The sequence below is a fragment of the Tenrec ecaudatus genome, chromosome 13 (genome assembly GCF_050624435.1).
Source record: "Tenrec ecaudatus isolate mTenEca1 chromosome 13, mTenEca1.hap1, whole genome shotgun sequence".
Taxonomy (NCBI): Eukaryota; Metazoa; Chordata; class Mammalia; order Afrosoricida; family Tenrecidae; genus Tenrec; species Tenrec ecaudatus.
The window spans coordinates 22,569,661-22,588,964 of NC_134542.1; the positions used below are offsets into that span (position 1 = coordinate 22,569,661).

Here is a 19,304-nt window from a genome sequence, read left to right on the forward strand (position 1 = left end):
TTTCTTAGTTTGGGAAGAAAACCATCTCGAAAGAGATGGAAACAATGGGGGAACTACAGGAGAAACTGCTCTGACACAATCCAACTTTCTGCGAGACCAGTGAGTAGACACTCGTGAAACAGCACATTCCTAGGTATGGACTGTGAGTTTCTCACTGAGATGACAGGGGCTGGTCGCAGAGAGGGTCTTTTCTTCCAGAGAACATCATCAAAACCCACTTGTAAAGACCTACCTACACCACGTCCCCTCATCCCCGCAAGGCATGTACTCTGGCGGTGGTGACTACAAGGCTGAGGCCCAAGGAGAAGGAGAGGACCCTGACCTGTGACTTTCCTGACCCAGCTCTCCCGTGACCGGAAACTAATGTCAATAAACCCTATTTGAGGATCAGCCAAAGGGCTCTCCCCATGAGGGTCTTACTCCTGGGAAGGTTGGGAAACATGCCTGGGCAGCCCAGGGTGCCCAGGGGCAAGTGGGCGGGGAGGGGGATGCTAAGCACTCTGTGAGGGCTGAGATCCTCACCACGACACCAGGGCCCCATAAGGGAGGGCGACTTTTCAGAAACTTCAAAGCCGTGAGTCATCCACTGAGATCCTTAAGACCACACAAGAAAGAATACACCCATCAGAAGATAACAACGACTCTTTATAAACTTGTATAATGTCTTAATTGGTGCTCAGACTCTCTGCGTGCACATCCCCTCCGTGGATCGGTGGTCTCCAGAGCTTCGGGCTCCCTCAAAGGGCCTCCTCCCGGCTGTTCTGTATCAAAACTCCCAGCACGGCGGCCGTGACACTGCAGCCCGTCTCTCAGATCCTCCACACACTCCAGGACCTACATCATGTCGAGCTGTAAACAACAACGTCATTAGAAAGGCATCAGGCCAACTCTGACAGCTGCCACTCTGGCACCAGCGCTGAATGAGCACGGTCCTCTTCGTGGGCAGAGTGAACCCATGCACACGGACTCACTGCTACCTGCTGCAGGAGCTAGAGACGGAGCATGTCCTCCTCTCCACAATGAGGGTGCTCTGCGACAAAACTGCAGGGGCAGAGGCAGTTTTTCTAGTCAGCTGTCACGTGGGGCTTAGAGGCGTGAGTTTACCAACACGACGACACAAGCCAACGTGTACACAGGCTCTTGGACACCCACGTGTACAGAGGCCCAGAAGTCTGCCAAACACTATGCGTCTATTTTGTTTACATTAAGTTAACTGAGATCACTTAAGAATTAGGCTTTTTAAAGGCTGCTTTTATTTGCCAGCCCACGCAAACTGCACGTGGGGTTGAGAGCAGTTTCAGTAAATCGTAACATTTCCCTTTTTCTTTTTCACCCCTTACAGGAGAGGATTAATCTGAAGGAACAATATAATGGAAACTGCAGAGCACAGGAATTTCCGTGAAGAAATTACCTATGACTCAATTTATAATGGCATCAAGTAACAGCGCAGGAGCTGCTGGTGAGTTCGAAGCTGAAACAGACACAAGAAACAAGGCTGCGGTCTGCAGCTCACGTGACTGCCATGGAGAGAGGTGCGCCTGGTGCACAGCAGGGACTTACCAAGTCATCCACATCACCGCTGTCCTCACACCGGGCTGCGTCCTCCGCGGGCTTCTCGTCCAGGGTCAGAAACTATGAAGGGAAAGGCCACCATGGTACCACAAGGACACGGTACCTCTCTTGATGAAGGAAGCCGTCTGCTAGTGCTGCGAGAGGCAAGCCTAACCAGACTGGCTTAGCCAAGTCTTCCTGCGGATGGTCTCAAAGCTGCAGCATCGCATCCCTCCTTTACCTGGCTCTGCACGCGAGGCCCCGATTGGAAGAGCAATAGCACATGCTAAAAAGCCAGCAGAGGAAACCGGTGGAGGGGGAGGAGGGGACCAGCGGAGGGCACTGTGCCTGGCCCTGCGGACACCGCACAGGCCACTGGTGCCTTCACTAGGGCAGGCTGGCTTGGGAAAGCTGGGAATAACCAAGTACGGCAAATTGCGATGTCTTGGTCTCTTCTAAAGGAAGCTTATGAATGATTTCAAATCTCTGAACGTGAAAAAGATATTCGCTGCTAGTCCTCCACTCTGCCACGGTCAAAGAAGGAAGAAGGTAAAGAGCCAGACTTCTTATTAAAAAAAAAAAAGACAATCCACAACAGTGGATGGAGGCGCATGGGAAGTGGTTTAATCTCCTTTCTACACGCTTCCATTTGTGTTGGGCAGTGTCTGAAATCAGGGCGATGAGTGAGAGAATGTGTGGTGCACACTCTGTTCGGCACTGGCCTGCTAAACCTGGAGCTTCTGGAGGGCTGATGTGCAGAGCAAAGCAAGGTTCCTGAAGTCTGCAAGGGACTGGGACTCAACCCCGCTCTGAAGAGAGTACACACACCATGGCCTTGAGGAGGCTCCGAACACTCCTGCAGTCTGTGCCGGCTTTCCCGGAAGCAGCGGGGGGATTCTTGTCCACCAGGCGAGTGGTGACTGCATCTAAGCTCAAGGTTCCACCAGCCACGCAGACCGCGAGAAGGCGCTCTGCTCCAGCATAAGCACTTACAATGGTACCGAACAGTGATGCTCAGGAGACACAGGCTTGTCAGCGTGGGTGTCTACAGAGGAGGACGGCTCCCCCTTCACTCTCCTTGGCGACACTGGGCGTGGAGCAGCCCAGCGGCAGCCTTCCCGCCCACCTCTCCTCTCCTAGCTTCTCTGAGGAACAAGAGTGGTGAGACGCTGGTCACACTCTCAACTGTTAAAAGAAAGTGGCAAGAACGGCTTTCCCTAGACATACCTCTCGTCCTTATGGTGCAACAGAAAACACAGAAGCCTTTGAAACCCAAGGCCTATAAACGACCTGAAATATGTCTCCTTGGCTATCTACAAGGTCCGTGGTTCAAACTAAATGGAAGAAAGATGAGAAGTCTTCTGCTTCTGTCCAGATTTCGTCCTGGAAACCATATGCGGCAATTACAGTCTGTTGTCAATGTGAGACTGAAGAATCGAGGGGTGAGCTTAGCCTGTCCATCAGGTTGCATTCGGCATCATTGCATGTGTGGTGTGAGTCTGAAGAGGAATTTATAGATTGGTATCGGACATATGGAATAATATCAGACTTATGGACTTGATCTGGACTGGGCTGGGCTGTTTTCTCAATATTCAACTGCTCTTGTATATAAAGATCTTTCTTGTACACATAAGAATGTCTCTGAATGTTTCTCTAGTCAAACCAGACTAACGCACCATGCATAGGACCTCTATGAATCCGAATCAACTCGCTGGCAGTGAGTAAGCACACAGAGGCACTTGGACACCCTGGTGGAGTGTGCTAGTTTCTGATCTGCCCTGATAGTGTCCAGTGCATGGTACTGGCGAGCTTGGCTAGCCTCGAAGAGGCCAACACTGTGCTTCACAAGGAAGAGGCCACCAAAGCCAAGAGTGGAGGGGGTTCTCCGCCTGCTTGCTTTCTCCCTTCACACGATGCTGAAGTTATCTTAAAGTCCAACTAACTGAAATCAGTACTGGTGATATTAAAGGGACACCACCACACACCTACTCATTAACTGAGCATCTTCTCTGTGGCTTAATTATCCGGCGCTATCATTCCCGATGCTCAAGCTCCGTGGCAATAAGCTGAAAAGCTGACCGCACCTTGGCAATCGTGGAGAAGCCGTCCACGAGTGCTCAGTTAATGGTGATATCTGCCCTTCCAACTGTGCGCTTTCTGAAGAAGGGGGCACTGGTCGATACAAAGGTCATCGCTCACACCGTAGACCCGTAGACCCAGTGTTAAGATAAACTGAACAGTGAGACCAGGGACGCTCTGGTTGGTGTAGGAATTGAACCTGATTCAGCTCTGAGTCAAATGGATATGGCTCCTTAGTTGAGTAACCCTCCCCTCTGTCCCAGGTTAGTGACAAGAGTCTCAGTGGAATTCCATTGACAGCTGGATCTCACAGTCTCGGTAGGATTCACTTGCAGTCACTGACTGCCCTGGTCAGGGTAGCATACTCCTTGGAAGCTGTTTCGGCACTAAGCCTGACGATGCTGGCTACTGTGCTAGAGAGTGAGACAGCCCCGTGTTCTACAGACTCAGACCAATCAGCCCCAATGTAACATTCATTACAGAGAAAATGAAGAATTAAAAAATAATGGGACACACTACCAGAGCGCTCAGTGCCGGGGCGAGAACAAACGACTCAGGGGAGTGGCAGAAAGCACGGCTGGAGACATCCGCAGCTGAATCCAGGCCAAAGTGTAAAAGGCCTTGAATTTTCAACTCAAAGTCACATGGTTTTGAGAAACCAGGATATTGTTTGAGGTGGTCATCAGAAAGAGACAGGACTTTTTAGTGAGCGCTTTGCCTGGCATAAAGAACAGATATGGTTCCTGCTTTCATGCAGTGGAAACCTGGGATTTTAGAAGCTCCAGTGTGCTGCTTGGAGCCCAGGTGGTGTAGCGCAGCGGGCTATACACTGGGCCGCTGACTGCAAGGTGGGGAGAAGGAACCCACCGTCACTCCATGGGAGGAAGATGAGGCTTTCTGCTCCAGCTGAGAATCACAGCCTCCAAGGGTGGAGTATAGAGGGGGAACCGACTACAAGGATCTACATATAACCTCCTCCCTGGGGGACGGGCAACAGAAAAGTGGGTGAAGGGAGACGTTGGACAGTGTAGCATATTACAAAATAATAACAATTTATAAATTATCAGGGGGTCATGAGGGAAGGGGGAGCAGGGAGGGAGGGGAAAAATGAAGGCTGATACCAAGGGTTCAAGTAGAAAGCAAAGGTTTCAAGAATGATGATGGCAACAAATGTACAAATGTGCTTGACACAATGGATGGATGGATGGATTGTGACAAGAGTTGTACGAGCCCCTAATGAAATGATTGAAAAAAACCCAATCACAGCCCTGGAAGCACAAAGGAGCAGCGTGACTCTGTCCTACCGCGTCACGACGAGCTGGAAAGCACCTGGTGCAAGTACCTTGTGTGTGTGCAAGGACAGAAGTCCCGGGTTATGTGGATTTCACAGACTTCACCAAGTCTAGGTGAAGCCTGCTGTGCGCTCTGGACAGCAGGGGCTCTAGAACAGTGGTTCTCAACCTGTGGGTTGCGACCCCTTTGGGGGTCAAATGACCCTTTCACAGGGGTCACCTGATTCATAAAAAAGGCAATATTACAGTGATGAAGTAGCAACGAAAATAATTTTATGGTTGGGGGGGGGGTGTCACCACAACATGAACTGTATGAAAGGGTTGAGGCACGAGAAGGTTGAGAACCGCTGCTCTAGAGTTTCTGAAGGGGATTACAGGTGAATTCTCGAAGATAGCTATGGCCCACGGGGAACTGTGCGCGGTCACAATGTCTCCCAAGATGCTGCTGCAGTTGAAGTAATTTGCTGGTTGGTTGACTAAAGATGCTGAATTTAGTTACTCTAAAAGTGCAACTTCTTCAAAGAAGACTGGGCATCAGGAAAGCAAGGCCCACCATAGTAATCCACGTAAAAGACAGGAGGTCCTCCTTCAGTACCTTTTTGGCTTCCTCGGCGGTGACAGAGCTTCCGGAGGCTTCGTCTCTGCTGATCAGGGTGATTCCATCTAGAAGAGCAAATCGAGAGTAAAATCCAACCCCGATGAAATAGCCCATCGGTCCCGTCCATCGCCCACCTCCCCTCCTTCGGGCTGGAGACCTTTCACACTGTAGAGGCACTAGCACAAGGAGTTGTCTGGGTTCGTATTTCACATAATTCCTACCACTGTACATTTGCCCTTCTATTTTGGCGTGTGCAAAAAATAAGAGAACATCTCAAAATGTAACCAGCTCCATGAAGCCTTCTTGGACGAACTCCAGATACAAATGTGCTCTGCCTCTTTAGAATTCTCAAATCGACTTGTTTATCCCTTTGGAATGGCTGTCAGCATGTACCGTATACTTTCCTAAGCCCCCTTGTACATACGCTTCCTCTCCTAACAGGGGATAGGTTTCTTGACAGCAAGAACTACCTTCACTCATCTCCATAGGCCCTCCAGGTTTCACACAGCAGACTCAATAAATAAATGAGGACGGAATGAATGCACACGTGGGCTTCAAAAAGCCTGTGCTAGGATGGAATCAAAGGAAAGGGAATTTTTCCACGAATTTTTGAACCCCCTTGTATCCTTTGTCTATTCCGACGACTACCAGCAGTGATCCTGGCTATTGGGGGACCTGGGCGAGGACGAAGACCAGAAGGAAGCCTGTCTGACAAGAACCATCACCGAGACAGCACGTCGGTTTCGGCTCAGTGAGAACAAACCCAGGGCAGAGACCCACCCACACTTTAGCTTTCTCTTCTCCCCAAGGCCTTCTTCTAGCTCAAATGAGTGAGCTATGATGCCTTTCTCGCAAAGCGCCTGCATTTGACACCCATTTGTTCCAGGAAATGCCACAAGCCGTGTGTGTTCTCTCAGTGGGATACGAGCTCTGGGAAAATACGTATCTTGGTATGTCCTGTAAGCTTTCTTTCTGCAAACAATAAGCTAGAGGCATTCAATAAATACCCAAACCACTCTCTTTCATCTACTGTGTTTGCAGCAGACACAAAAGTGATTTAAGTAAGCCCCATTCACCACCTATCCTAATTGCTTTCGCTCCCCAGTGTAGAAGTTAAAGGGCTGAAAAATTAACTGTCATGGAACGGCTGCCTGTGTGATAAAAAAGTGCCCACCAGAAGCTGGACAGCCAGGTACTCAGCTCCTCTGCTACAGAATTTGCATAGAAGGACCAGTTGAAACTAATTTGGGGGTCCTGGGATAAATGAAATCTTTCCTATCTTTTAAATATCTGGTATTTTATATATAAAGTAATACCTTATACTTGGGTCCTGAAAGGAAATCAAGTGAGGTTAAAATGAAAGCGGCAAAGTATGTGAAAGGACTCATTCGTCAAGCCTGAGACTGAAAGACCTGCCTTCTTTTGGGTTTCGCTGCCCAAGGCTGGCTATTCTGAAGAGGCCGACCATGGGCAGGGAAGGCCGGATGGAGAAGGGCGAAGATGTGGGTGAGGGCTGGCACCGAGGTGCAGCACGGGTACAGCCTCGGGGTCTGGGAAAGGGGCTGCTAGGCCCTGTGGCTGCGTCCGGCAACACAGAGAAAGGCACCACATTGGGAGGTGGGACGCACATGCTTATTATTTTCACCGGGATTAAAGCCGGATTCTCAAGCTTCTTGAATCCTGAGCATTTCCCAAATCCAGTCAGAGGGTTATCAGGTTGCCGCATAACCCATCACACGACTTGACTTGCAATAAGAATTTTGATTTAATTTGTGTTTAGCTAAGAGAATAGAGCAAATATGCGGAGGAAAAGATCGGTGAGTGCTTACCCTGAACGACAATTTCCCAGAAGTGACCGAAGGGTTTCACTTGCACTTTCTCTCGAAGGTTCCTCAGGAAACTGTTAAAGCGCTGCTCTTCTGAAAACTGAGGTGGGGTGTGAGTCAGAGTGACACTAACCAAAGCGCCCCCCCACTCCCGCCCCCCACCCCAGACCAGACCAGAGTGCTAGGATGCAAAGGTAAAATCAAATATGGGTAAATGGTGAAGTGGCATTTATCTGTGTTTGTCTAGAACCAGAAATCCTTCCATGTCGAGGACCCAGTGCCTCACAGGGAGACATGGTACCTTTGTGGCCTGGCACTTTCTTAACCTGTGATAGAGATAAATGCTCACAGAAGCGATGCTCCTGCACCTGTCACTCAGCTTCAGTAATCATCAACCATGCTCCATCTCCACCCTGCCCCTTCTTCTAAAACCGCAACTGTCTGGAAGGAAAGCTCAAGCCTCTCCAGCTCATCTGTACTAACTATGGCATGTGACACCTACAAGATAAACTTCAGGAAAAATAGTCACTTGCCACGATCATTCCCCCCAAAACGAACAATTCCTTAGGAGCTACAAATAACTCATCAGTAGTCACTTTTCCCTACGTCATTTATAAATCATTCTGCTTTGGGGGGAACATTTTTATACTTCAAGATCTACATATTAAGATTGACCGATCCTCCATACGCCTTTTCTCTCCTTTTTAAAAAAAGAAACCCGGTAACCTCTTACTTTTAAGTCACATGTGATATAATGTCAAGGTCACCTCACCCACTCCCATTCCCCCTCAGTGGCAATACTAATAGTACAATGAGGTCAGCCCTTTCTCCCTCTCACGGCATTTTGCGCGGGTGGACAAGACAGGCAGCGTCTGGCTCCGCCGCACGGAAGTGGCGGCAGCCAACAACAACAGCGCTTACTTGGGGAGGCTGTGCTTCTGTCCTCTGTGACAGGGCCAAGGGTCGAGGCAGTGGTTCTCCACCTTCCTCATGCCGAGACCCTGCCATACAGTTCCCCATGTGGTGGTGACCCCCCCCTACCAGAAAATCATTTCCGTTGCTACTTCATCACTGTCATTTTGCTACCCGTGAAAGGGTCCTTTGACCCCCAAAGGGAGTGAGACGCACAGGGTGGGGAGCGCTGCTCGCGGAAGAACAGGCGGGCGGGGCAGCGTTACCTGGACGGCTTCGTCCCTGAAGGCTCTGATGCAGTCCACGGCCTTCGTAAAGTACAGTGTCTCGTTCGCATCCAAAAACTGCTCAATGTGACTGGCTAGCTGGTGACTCGCTGCAACAGAGCACATGAATTCACTCTCTTAGGTTGGAGTGAGCTTTGTTAAGAGAGGAGATGCAAAAGCGGATACAGGTTCAAGAGCCACATGGTCAGTGTGCAAAACAGAGGGTAACCTCAGGGGAAACGTGAACACTCCAGATTCCAAAAGCCTCTAATCGAGACACTAAAGCTGATCCTCGCTCATGTTTGCCAAGGAGTAAAACACTATTTTCTAGGATATTTGGGGTTATGACTAAGTGCTCCTTTTAGAGCATCTAACACTAGAGTCTGCTGTTGATGCCGTCCTTTGTACTTTGTCCTCAGAACTGAGAGGCCATTGGGGCCAACTCCAAACCGCCTTTCCTGCCAGCTCCCAGGAGCAGGTCCCCTAGGCCCTGTCAGGAGAATGGCCAGACCATGTGGGCGGTGAAGAGTACCAGCCCCGGTCCAATGAGAAAAGACTGGCCCGGTCTTAATTCGGTAATATCCCTGTAGACGGAGAAATCCCTTATACCCTAAGCTGGACCTACACATTCTGTGTTGCTCAGGACTCCACAAGCCATCAGTACTTAATAAGCAGTAACTGTCAACAAGCAGCATCACAAATACACCAGAGAAAGGAAGCACGCTGACCATGAATCATTCTGAAGGTGGCTAAGAAAGGGTTACAGCTCGAGGATGCCACACCGCACGGGTGGGTGGAGGGTGGCTACCACAACACAGCCTGCGGAGTGACAGCAAGCAGCGGCAAAGAGAGGTGTACACCATTTGCTGGAGGCTTCATTTTACACTGTTTGCTGGGGGCTTCATTTGCTGAGATCGCTGTGGAAGAACCAACCAACGGGAGGGAAGCACACATTCTTTGTCTAAAGGCTCATTCCTTACGTGTCCCCTGAAATCACATACTAGCTGCCTGCTTGGTAGATGGGAGTGGTCCCCAGATCCTCAGTCTGCAAGCTGAGAGGCAGCTCCCGATCCTTGCTCCCGGCCTCCGAAAGGCCCGAGAGTCAGGGCCGGCGGCTTCTTTCTAGGGATCTCCAGACCATGGAAAGGAATAGGGTAACTGGACGATTGTTTCTCACACAGTAATTGTGCAACAAGAGAAAACAACCTTTAGTGACCATCTCATGTGATCCGTGTTATTCTACAGCGCTTCACCAACTTGAGGGGTTAGAGACCTACTTCCCAGCAATCTCAGAAATCTTGACAAGTGGATCTGCAGCAGTGCGTCAGAATCTCACTACGGGGCAAAAAATCACAAAGGATGTTTGTTTCAATGAGCCTTCTAAACAAGATGAATGATAGCACCCTGATTGGCCTGCAGAGCACAAAACCATCAACAAGAAACGCAACGCCAGCGAAGCTATCCATCTCCCATCTCCCTTTTCGGCTTGGGCGAGAGGAGTGGAAGAAACATCCCCGGCTCTCCATCCTGCTCACCACAGCTTACTTTCTCAGCTTCTTTCACACACAGTTAACCGAGAGCTATGCTGTGGGCACCGGTCACAGCCTTTAGAGACCTCAGGGGTCCCAAGCCCCACCAGCTTGTCAAAAACAAAAACAAAACCAAAAACCAGAATGCGGACTCTTAGGAAGCTTAATGTAGATACGTTTTTCTCTGCCTGGCTTAAGAATCAATTCCACGGATTTACCTTATTATATCTAGTGCATCGTTACTATGTAAAAGACACGGCTATGTTCTGTGGGGTTAAGGTTAAGTTGCAGGTACGACTCTGGCCTTTGAGGGCTTACAGGGCAAGAAGGGACACAGCCCACAAACACAATGAGGATAGCAGATGGTAATTGTGAAAAGGGTTGATGATCTTTTGTTGCTTTGGAAATACATTCACTGACTTAAATTTAAAAAACCCTTTGGTGATTATAGAAAGCTTCGGGAATTTTGCATGGCTCTTAAGCCAGACAAAGAAAAACAAAAGTCGGTTGTCAGACACAGGAAACAAAACGAGCAAACACATGCAGGACAGAAGTGGAGAAGGCACCTGGTGCACAGGGCAGAAGCAAAGGGCTCTGTCCCTAGAGCTCAGAGCACGAGGAAGAGGAAATAGGAGAAAAAGGAGGAGTAAGGGTCCGACCAGAAAAACTAAGAGGGAGAACTTCCAAGAGGAAGGACATTATGTGGGGGGCCCAAGCAGCTTGGGGAGTTTGGCCTCTCAAAAAGTGTGGAGAGAAGAAAGGGTTCAAGACCAAGCCTTCTGAAGTTGGATAGCCAACGAGGTCAACAAAGTGGCTAAGAAGGCTGGGAAAGGTCAGAGCTGGCAGGTGAATGGATGTGGCATTGCAGAAATGAGAGAGGAGGTGGAGAGGGTCCCGTGTTCAAGCCAGCAAACACCACCTGCACGGGACAGAGCCCCAGTGAGCACAAGGCATAATGAATAAAATGGGAGGCATTAAGGGAAACTTTCGTCCAGGTCCTGCAAAGAGGGTGGAGTCCATGAAGTAACCAGAGGGGCTGAATCATTTTGTAAAACACCCCCCCCCACCTCCCAATTTCTTCTGCAATGTGATGGAAGTGTGAGCCCCCTCCCCGGGGGGGGAGGGGGGAGAAGCACACACACACACACACAGCCACCATTTTACAGAGGAAAGACATTCAAAAGAGCAAATTCAACAGCTAACAACCCAATATTTAAAAGGTACATAAAGAAAAGGGAGTCTAAAATCCATTTTCTATTTGTGAATAAAGTCCTAGTACGTCTACAGGCTTTAGATCTGGTTTTCCTTATTTACATGTTAGACTGTGCTGTTCTTTCCCCAGAAGATTCTAGAAGACAGGAAGATAAACATATGCAAACTTCCAATAATTCCAAGACGCTTCTCCCAGTAGCCATCAGCCATACGTGCTTTGCGTCAGTGGATGTATCTACATGGGGGAGGACTCGCCTGGAGATGGATAAAGGAGCACTGTCTTGGTTGCTAGGACCGTCGGAAATATGTGTTTTCTGATCATCTTGGGTGACCCCTGTGAAAGGGTTGTTCAACCCCCAAAGGGGTGATGACCTATAGGTTGAGAACCGCTGGTTTACATGATTGCTTTTTGGAAAGGACATGGGAAATAAAAGATTTGATTCATAGACATTGTCTTTCGTTAGTCCTGTATGAAATGGAAAAATGAATGTGATAAATATAAATTTTGAGCTAAGGGGGCAAAATCACCCCTTGAACGTCTCCTCTGAGACCATGCTGCTGAGTCACAATGGCTGACAGAAGGCCCTGGCTTGATGTGGTCAGATGCCTAAGGACATGTTTCATATCAATGGACTAGTTTAGATAAGAATAGCTAAGGATTGAGCTTGAATGTTTTAAGAGCTGAATTTAAGAACTGGCTGTACTAGGTTCATACTGTTTACTTCTGCCTATTGTTATTGATATCACGATTGATAGAAGTTATTGTTGGGAAGTAAAAAAATAGAGTTTGTAAGCCCATGTGCCTTCAGCCATTATTGGTACTTTAAATGGGTGTGGGACACCCCTGCAAAGAAGGCCCCTACAAGATAGGTCCGACCAAGTGTCTTGAGTGATCAGGGCATTTGAACTTGAAGAGATTTGCGTAGGAGATTGATAACAGACTGAAGAAAAAAGGACCCTTTAGCTTTTTAAATTCTGAACTAGTGGTTTATGCCTGAAGCTGGGAAAATCTGGAACCATGAAGGAACTGTCCTCTCTAGGACTGAACATTAAAGGGAACCTGCAGGCAGCCTGTAAAGCTTGGTAGGTGACCACCTGGATTCACTTGGGGAGTAGAAGTGGGAGAAATGCAGCAATAGAGAGATGGGTTGAGTCTGGTCATTGACACCCATGGACCCGGTTCACAGGGACTACAGGAGAAGACGAGAACAGGCTAGCTAGTCTGAAGTTCATGACCTAGCCCAAGGGAGTTAGGGTTGTTGAGAATTTGTGACAAAGTCCACGGTCTAAAGTTCAGGCGGCCAATGGACACCCTGGTGAGGTGAAGCAAAGCAGCCCACAGTGAGGTGACCAGAACTCAAGCAGACAAAGATTTTTTTGGGGGGGGAAGTTGATTTTTAATTAAGAAAGCATACTGCAGGCTCCTCAAGGGGGTGGAGCCAGATCGTCTGGTCATGGGTGGGGGCAGGGGGCTGGGCTGGCTACATGAACTGCTGCTGCTGCTGCTGCTTCTTGGTGGCCGCCTTGCTGGCCAGGTCCTTGGCCTTCTCGGTAGCTGCCAGTGCCGTCTCCTTTGCCTTTTCTGGGGCTTCCTTGGTGGTTTCAACAAGCGTCTTAGAAGGGGCCTCACCTTGTAGCTTGGCCAGGATGTATTCAAAGCCCTTCATAGTCTTGGTCACATTGCTTTCAAACCGGGCCAGACCAAATTCCTGGACAGCTCGGGAGACACCAAACAAGTTGGAAGAGACCCAGGCTTCCCGGTGGATTTCGGTCCAGCCACTGTTGTCGGCATTCCCACGGTAAACACAGCGCTCCTCCACCACCATGAGCCGGGCATGGTTGATGTTCCAGGTGAAGGTGGTCATGGTCTGGTTCTGTGGGTCCACAACGGAGTCCTCCAGGATGTACACCGAGTGAGTGACATTGGCAGGAAACAGTCGCTCGGCCCAGCGGGGCATCCTGTTGGTCTTGGTCAGGAGTCGCCTGGATAGGAGCTTCTGGTCAAGGGTCACCTCCCGGTGCACGATGTCTTCTGTCAGGACATGCTTGCTGTAGGGATTCGGGTACCGCTGCCAGAAGGCGGCGAACACTTGGTCCCAGGAACTGGCCCAGGAAATACTTCACCATCGTCCCGGCCAGAGAGGGCTCAGCACCCGCGCATCATCAGGGGTGCGGAGCCCGGGGGCACGCGGAGGCCGGGCCGAGGCTCGGCAGGTCAGCGACCGCCACACCACACCCAACCAGCCGCCACCATGAGGTCAAGAGAAGATTTTTTGAGCCTGTGAATTTATGCATATTGCTGCTGACGTTATGGACAGCCTGTCTTGATTTGACTTTGCTAAGGGATGTGACTCACAAGGTTCCAACTGGAATGAAGATTCTTCACATTAAAGAATGATTGTTTCCTCAGAGCACTGGGTTGACATAAGTGGGCAGTATACAAATTGGATACATAAATGGGGAAGATAAAGGCATGAAGGGACTGACTTAGAAACTTCCATAGGTGGGAGTAATACACTGACAGGATAATGGTAGAGGTGTTCACATAACTGCAATTATGACATATATTTGTTTTGTTCATTTATGGAGTGTTATGCTTAAATGAGGCTGACACATTTTGAATGCATACATTTTAATTTTATTCTGTTAGGCACAAATAGGATATCACTAGTGTCTGTTTTAAAAATTATGTGTGGCTAAAGAGTTACATTTTAATTTTATTCTGTTAGGCACAAATAGAATTTCACTCGTGTCTGTTTTAAAAATTATGTGTGGCTAAAGAGTTGCATAAAAGTATCAAGCTGACAAGAGGTGGTCTGTGGCAGGTACATCATCTCTTGTCAATCTGAGGATATTAAGAGTGAAGGGGTGGAGTCTAGCCTGTCAAACATGTCATAGCCTGATGATGCCCTCCTGGTGGGCATGGCCTCCTCGTGATGATTCTGGGAACCTCCTCTCTCTCTGGGAGGTGGACCACACGCTGTTTTCACATTCCTGTTGACAAGCCAAATGGAGCCATGCTGATGGCAGCCAGAGCCTAAAGCAGGAAGGACCAGGTGGAGACCCACACCAGCACTGACATGACTCCACCACCATGGGATGCACTCACAGGCCCATGAATTTCCTGAATTCTGCATCATCACATGTGGCTGTGTGAATCTTCAGAGGGACTTGTGGGCATATACTCAACTACACACGGTAATTACTTCTTGATATACAGTTCTTATACATATGAGCGTCACTAGCACATTACACTACTTTGGAAATAGGGTACTAGAGAAACACATTATGAAGGTGAAGAGTGGAGGCTGGTCTGGCCTCTGCCTTATGGTACTTTTTCTTTGGCTAGCCGGGTGGCAGATAAGGCCACACTGTTTATTCTTATTTTTTTGGATAGGACATTGACGTAAACATTTTCATTTCTAGAGTTGAAATGGTGAAAATGAATGCAATAAATGTAAATTTTGGGCTCGGGTGAACTGGCCCCTTGAACTTCTCTGAGGCCATCCTGCTTAGTCAAAACGGCTGACAGTAGGCCTGGCCTTGGCTTGATGCAACCAGAGCCTAAGCCAAATTGCACATGAAAGGAATAGTTAAGATGAGGATTGAATCTGAAGGTTTTTTAATCTCATTTTATTGGGGGCTCATGCAACTCTTATCACAATCCATACATACACCCATTGTGTCAAACCCTCATCATTCTCAAAACATATGTCTCCACTTAAACCCTTGGCATCAGCTCATTTCCCCCCTCCCTCCCCGCTTCCCCCTCCCTCATGAACCCTTGAGAATTTATAAATTATTATTTCATCATATCTTACACTGGCCAACATCTCCCTTCACCCATTTTTCTGTTGTCCATCCCCCAGGGAGGAGGTTATATGTAGATCCTTGTAATCGGTTCCCCCTTTCCACACCACCCTCCCAGTATCGCCACTCTCAGCGTTGGTCCTGAAGGGATCATCTGTCCTGGATTCCCTGTGTTTCCAGTTCCTATCTGTACCAGTGTACATCCTCTGGTTTAGCCAGATTTTTAAGGTAGAATTGGGATCATGATAGTGGGTGATGGGGGGGGGGGTGGAGGATTTAGGAACTAGAGGAAAGTTGTATATTTCATCGTTGCTATACTGCACACTGACTGGCTCATCTCCTCCCCATGGCCCTTTTGTAAGAGGATGTCCAGTTGCCTACAGATGGATCATGGGTCCCCAATCTGCACTCCCCCTCATTCACAATTTAATTTTTTATTCTTTGATGCCTGATCCCTTTGACACCTCGTGATCACACATGCTGGTGTTCTTCTTCCATGTGGGCTTTGTTGCTTCTGGACTAGATGGCCACTTGTTTACCTTCAAGCCTTTAAGACCCCAGACGCTATCTCTTTTGATAGCCTGCCATAATCAGCTTTCTTCACATTTGCTTATGCACCCATTTGTCTTCAGCAATCATATCGGGGAGGTGAACACACAATGATATGATTCTTTTTTGTTCTTTGTTGCCTGATAACTGATCCCTTTGGCACCTTGTGATCACAGGCTGGTGTGCTTCTTCCATGTGAGCTTTGTTGCTTCTGAGCTAGATGGCCACTTGTTTACCTTCAAGCCTTTAAGACCCCAGACACTATCTTGAATTTGACATTTTTAAGACTGTGTTTAGGATCTGGCTGTACTAGAATTATATTGATCTTTTCTACCTATTGTTATCGATATAATGTGTGACAGAAATGGTTATTGGGAAGTATGAATAGAGAGTTTGTAAGCCCATTCCCTTCACCATGAAATTGGATCTGTTACATGGTTAGTTGAAAACACCTGTGAGTGCTCAGGACATCTGCATTTGAAAAGATGTGTGGAGAGCTGTTCCTAGACTGAAGGGGAATAAGGAATCATTTGGCTTTTTGGCATTTTGAACTTGAGGTCTGCTCCTGAAGCTAGAAAAATCTGGAGTCATAAAGGAACTCTCCTATCTAGGACTGAAAGTTAAAGGAAGCCTGTGGGCAGCCTGAAATGCTGAAATGATAGATGACCACCTGTATCCACTTGTTGAGGGGAAGTGGGAGAAATGCAGCAACAGAGAGATAGGGTGAGTCTGGCCACTGACACCTGTGGACCTGGTTCATAGGCCCTAGAGAGACGTAAGTGGGATGGCCGGTCTGAAGAGTAGAGAGTTGTGTAGTACCTGAGCCTATGGCATGACCTAACCCAAGGAGGCTAAGGCTGTTGAGAATTTGTGATGGGCACATGGTCGAAAGGTGAGGCAGCCAATGGGCCCCTGGAGAAGCTAAGTGAGGTGGCCTGCACTGAGTTGACCAGAACCCCACCAGATGAAGATAAGATTTTTGAGCCTTTGAATTGGTGCATATTGCTGATGACTTTATGGACGGCGTGTTCTGATATGAAGTTCCTAATGGATGTAAACTCACAGGTTCCAACTGGAATGAAGATTCTTCACATCTAAGAACACTCTTGTCTCCTCAGAGCACTGGGTCCTGATAGCACTTGATATATAAGGGCAGTATAGAAATTGGATACCCAAAATGGGGGAATAAAGGCATGCAGTGGCTGGCTTACAAACTTTCATGGGTGGAGGAATAAGCAGATAGGATTAAGTTGTTCATGGAAGCACAACTGTTAAGTGTTACAGCTCTTTTAGAATTTGTCTAGCAGGTTTTCTAGTTTTTCCGGACCCCCCCCCCAAAAAAAAAGAAGTACAATTGTTAGGCATAGAATATTTCTGTTTTGTTCACTCATAGAGTATTATGTTTAAATGAGACTGGGACATTTCAGTTGTATACATTTTATACTACTTTGTCCTGTTAGGCAAAAATATAATTTTATTATTGTTTGGTTTAAAAATTATGTACAAAACATTATATAAGGCTAAAGAATTATGTGAAGGTGTCAGGTTGACAAGGGATGGTCTGTAGTAGCTACCAAACTTCATGTCAACTTGAAGATGTGTAATAGTGTAGGGGTAGAATTCAACCTGTCAATCAGCCTGATGGTGACTCCTTGTGGGTATGGCCTTCTCATAAGGAAGGTCCTGGAAATCTCCTCCTCTCACTTTGCCTTTGCCTTCCTGCTGGCCAGCCACTGAGACCTGCCAGAGCCCTGAAGATGCGTCCACCGCCAATGCATCCACACGACTTTGCACCCACTGGCCTGTGACTTTCCTGTATTCTGCACCACTGCAGATGGCTGCGTGAGTCTGAGGAGAGACTTATGGACTAGTGTGGACTTAGGGATGTGATCTGGACTGAGCTAGGATGTTTGCTCAATATACAGTTACTTTTTGATATACACACATATGAGCATCAATGGATCTGTTTCTCTAGTCAATGAAGCCAAACAGTGAGGAAGAGGAAGAAGGTGATTGTTTTGTTTAATTTGAAATGCATGTTTCCCTCTCTACAGAAAACAGTAGCATCCCAAACCCTGCTAAATGGACCGCCCTCCTGTCAGATTCCATGGTGGGAGTGGGGTGGGGATACACAGCTGTCTGCTTTCTTCAGGGTTATGGAACAGAATTAGCTAATCGAGTTCTCTGAAAAATTGCTTCCAACCAAGTGAAAAGAAGCCATTTCTTAGGTTTGGCAGGGCCAACAAAATAGGAGGTTCACTGTTTGTCACACAGTACACATAAAAGACTATTCAGCCAATTCACATGACTGCTGAACCAAGCATCATGAAGTATGTTTCTCAGGTTAATTCTTTCATTTCAGAGCCTCACCTGAATACTCCTTGCTGAAAAGGCACACATGGTGCAGATGCTGGCAGTACAGCATTTTTAAGAGCAGGTGTATGTATCCAATGACAATGGCCTCTATGAAAACAAACAATCACAAACTGACAACAGGATAAGGCAAGATCTGTCATTGCCACACGAGTAGAAAAAGAGATACCCATCGATGGATAACATTCTAAGCAAAATAGTCCAATCTATCACAAGTAACAAATCCACAGGCGAATGAAAACAATGGCTTTAGCCCACACGTATTCAATGTCCAGGAAACAAGGCTGTGCTGTACTGAAGGCCACCAGCACGGAGTGGATCGCAAACTGGCCTTCCGTACGTCCTTTGCTGCTGTTCTTCGGTGCTGTCAAGTGGAGTTCTGACTCATAGTGACACCCAGAAGGACACAGAGCCCGGACACAAAGTGCCCTGTGGGCAGGGCTGGATGGGGTGTGCCTGTACGCGAGGATCAGCCAGGGTCTAACCAGAACAGAACTCACTCGAAAGACTCCCCAAGAAATGGAATGCCGGACCGGTTAGGTAGGCAATTACGAGCTGGAGCGTCAGCTGCGAACAGTGTAGGACGGAGAGTGGCAACAAACAAACAAGAACGCTGAGCACCTCGAGGTGTGTTGGCAAATAGCACAAGAGGGCGTACCAGAGCTCAGAGACTTGCCCCATGGGTGCGGAAGCCAGGAAGGACCACGCTGCTGCCCAACACGCAAAAGAAGAGAAATACTTTAGCATCTCCCTCCCTTTCTCCTTCCCACCAGCTTCTCGCCCAGCTCTCCAACCGGCCAAAGCAGCAGGAAGCCAGCTGGTGTGTTGGCTAGGGAAGCTCATCCAGCAGAGACCAGCGCTGGGCCTCCCTGCGAGACCCAGTGCAGAGCAGGGGACAAGATGAAGTGCAGACAGAAGGGCCACCTGGCACAGTGTGTTAGAATGCACCGGTCTGTCCGGGAGATAAACATCAACAAAGCATTCTTCAAGTTACGGAGTAATGAGGGAAGACTGACTAACTTGACAGGGCTGTTTTTTTTTTCCTTAGCGAGATGGAGTACAATGAATTCAAGTAAAAGTTATTGAACTATATTGCTAAGTCTATTTCAAACCTTTTCCCAGTCTCTTTAATGTTCTTAAGAGTTTTAGATCTACACATCAGAATTGTATTTTAAGATGTGGTCTCCATTTGTAACACCTTTAAAAAGACCAAACACCAAACTCACTGCCATCAAGTCGATCCCGACTCATAGCAATCCCATCGGACAGGGTAAAACTGCCCACCTGCTGACCTTGTGGGTCTCAGC

General features: G+C 48.1%; 1 protein-coding gene, 1 non-coding gene and 1 pseudogene across 3 annotated transcripts in view; 1 reads left to right on the forward strand and 2 right to left on the reverse strand.

The window, feature by feature from the left end:
• Positions 1-624: 624 nt before the first annotated feature.
• The window catches only part of XRCC5 (X-ray repair cross complementing 5), an 89,310-nt gene continuing 70,630 nt past the window's right edge, over positions 625-19,304 (reverse strand). For both annotated transcript variants that reach the window (XM_075529342.1, XM_075529343.1), the window contains exons 17-21: positions 8,525-8,634; positions 7,350-7,446; positions 5,518-5,585; positions 1,561-1,632; positions 625-849 (exon numbers count right to left, since the gene is read on the reverse strand). In XM_075529342.1, coding sequence (XP_075385457.1) covers positions 835-849; positions 1,561-1,632; positions 5,518-5,585; positions 7,350-7,446; positions 8,525-8,634 — 362 coding nt within the window. In that variant the 3' untranslated portion in view covers positions 625-834. The remainder of the gene's footprint in view (positions 850-1,560; positions 1,633-5,517; positions 5,586-7,349; positions 7,447-8,524; positions 8,635-19,304) is intronic.
• Positions 12,733-13,407, reverse strand: LOC142424281 (PRELI domain-containing protein 1, mitochondrial pseudogene; annotated as a pseudogene).
• LOC142425160 (U7 small nuclear RNA) lies at positions 16,898-16,955 on the forward strand. The gene has a single exon (XR_012779525.1). It is a non-coding gene; the product is annotated as a U7 small nuclear RNA (small nuclear RNA).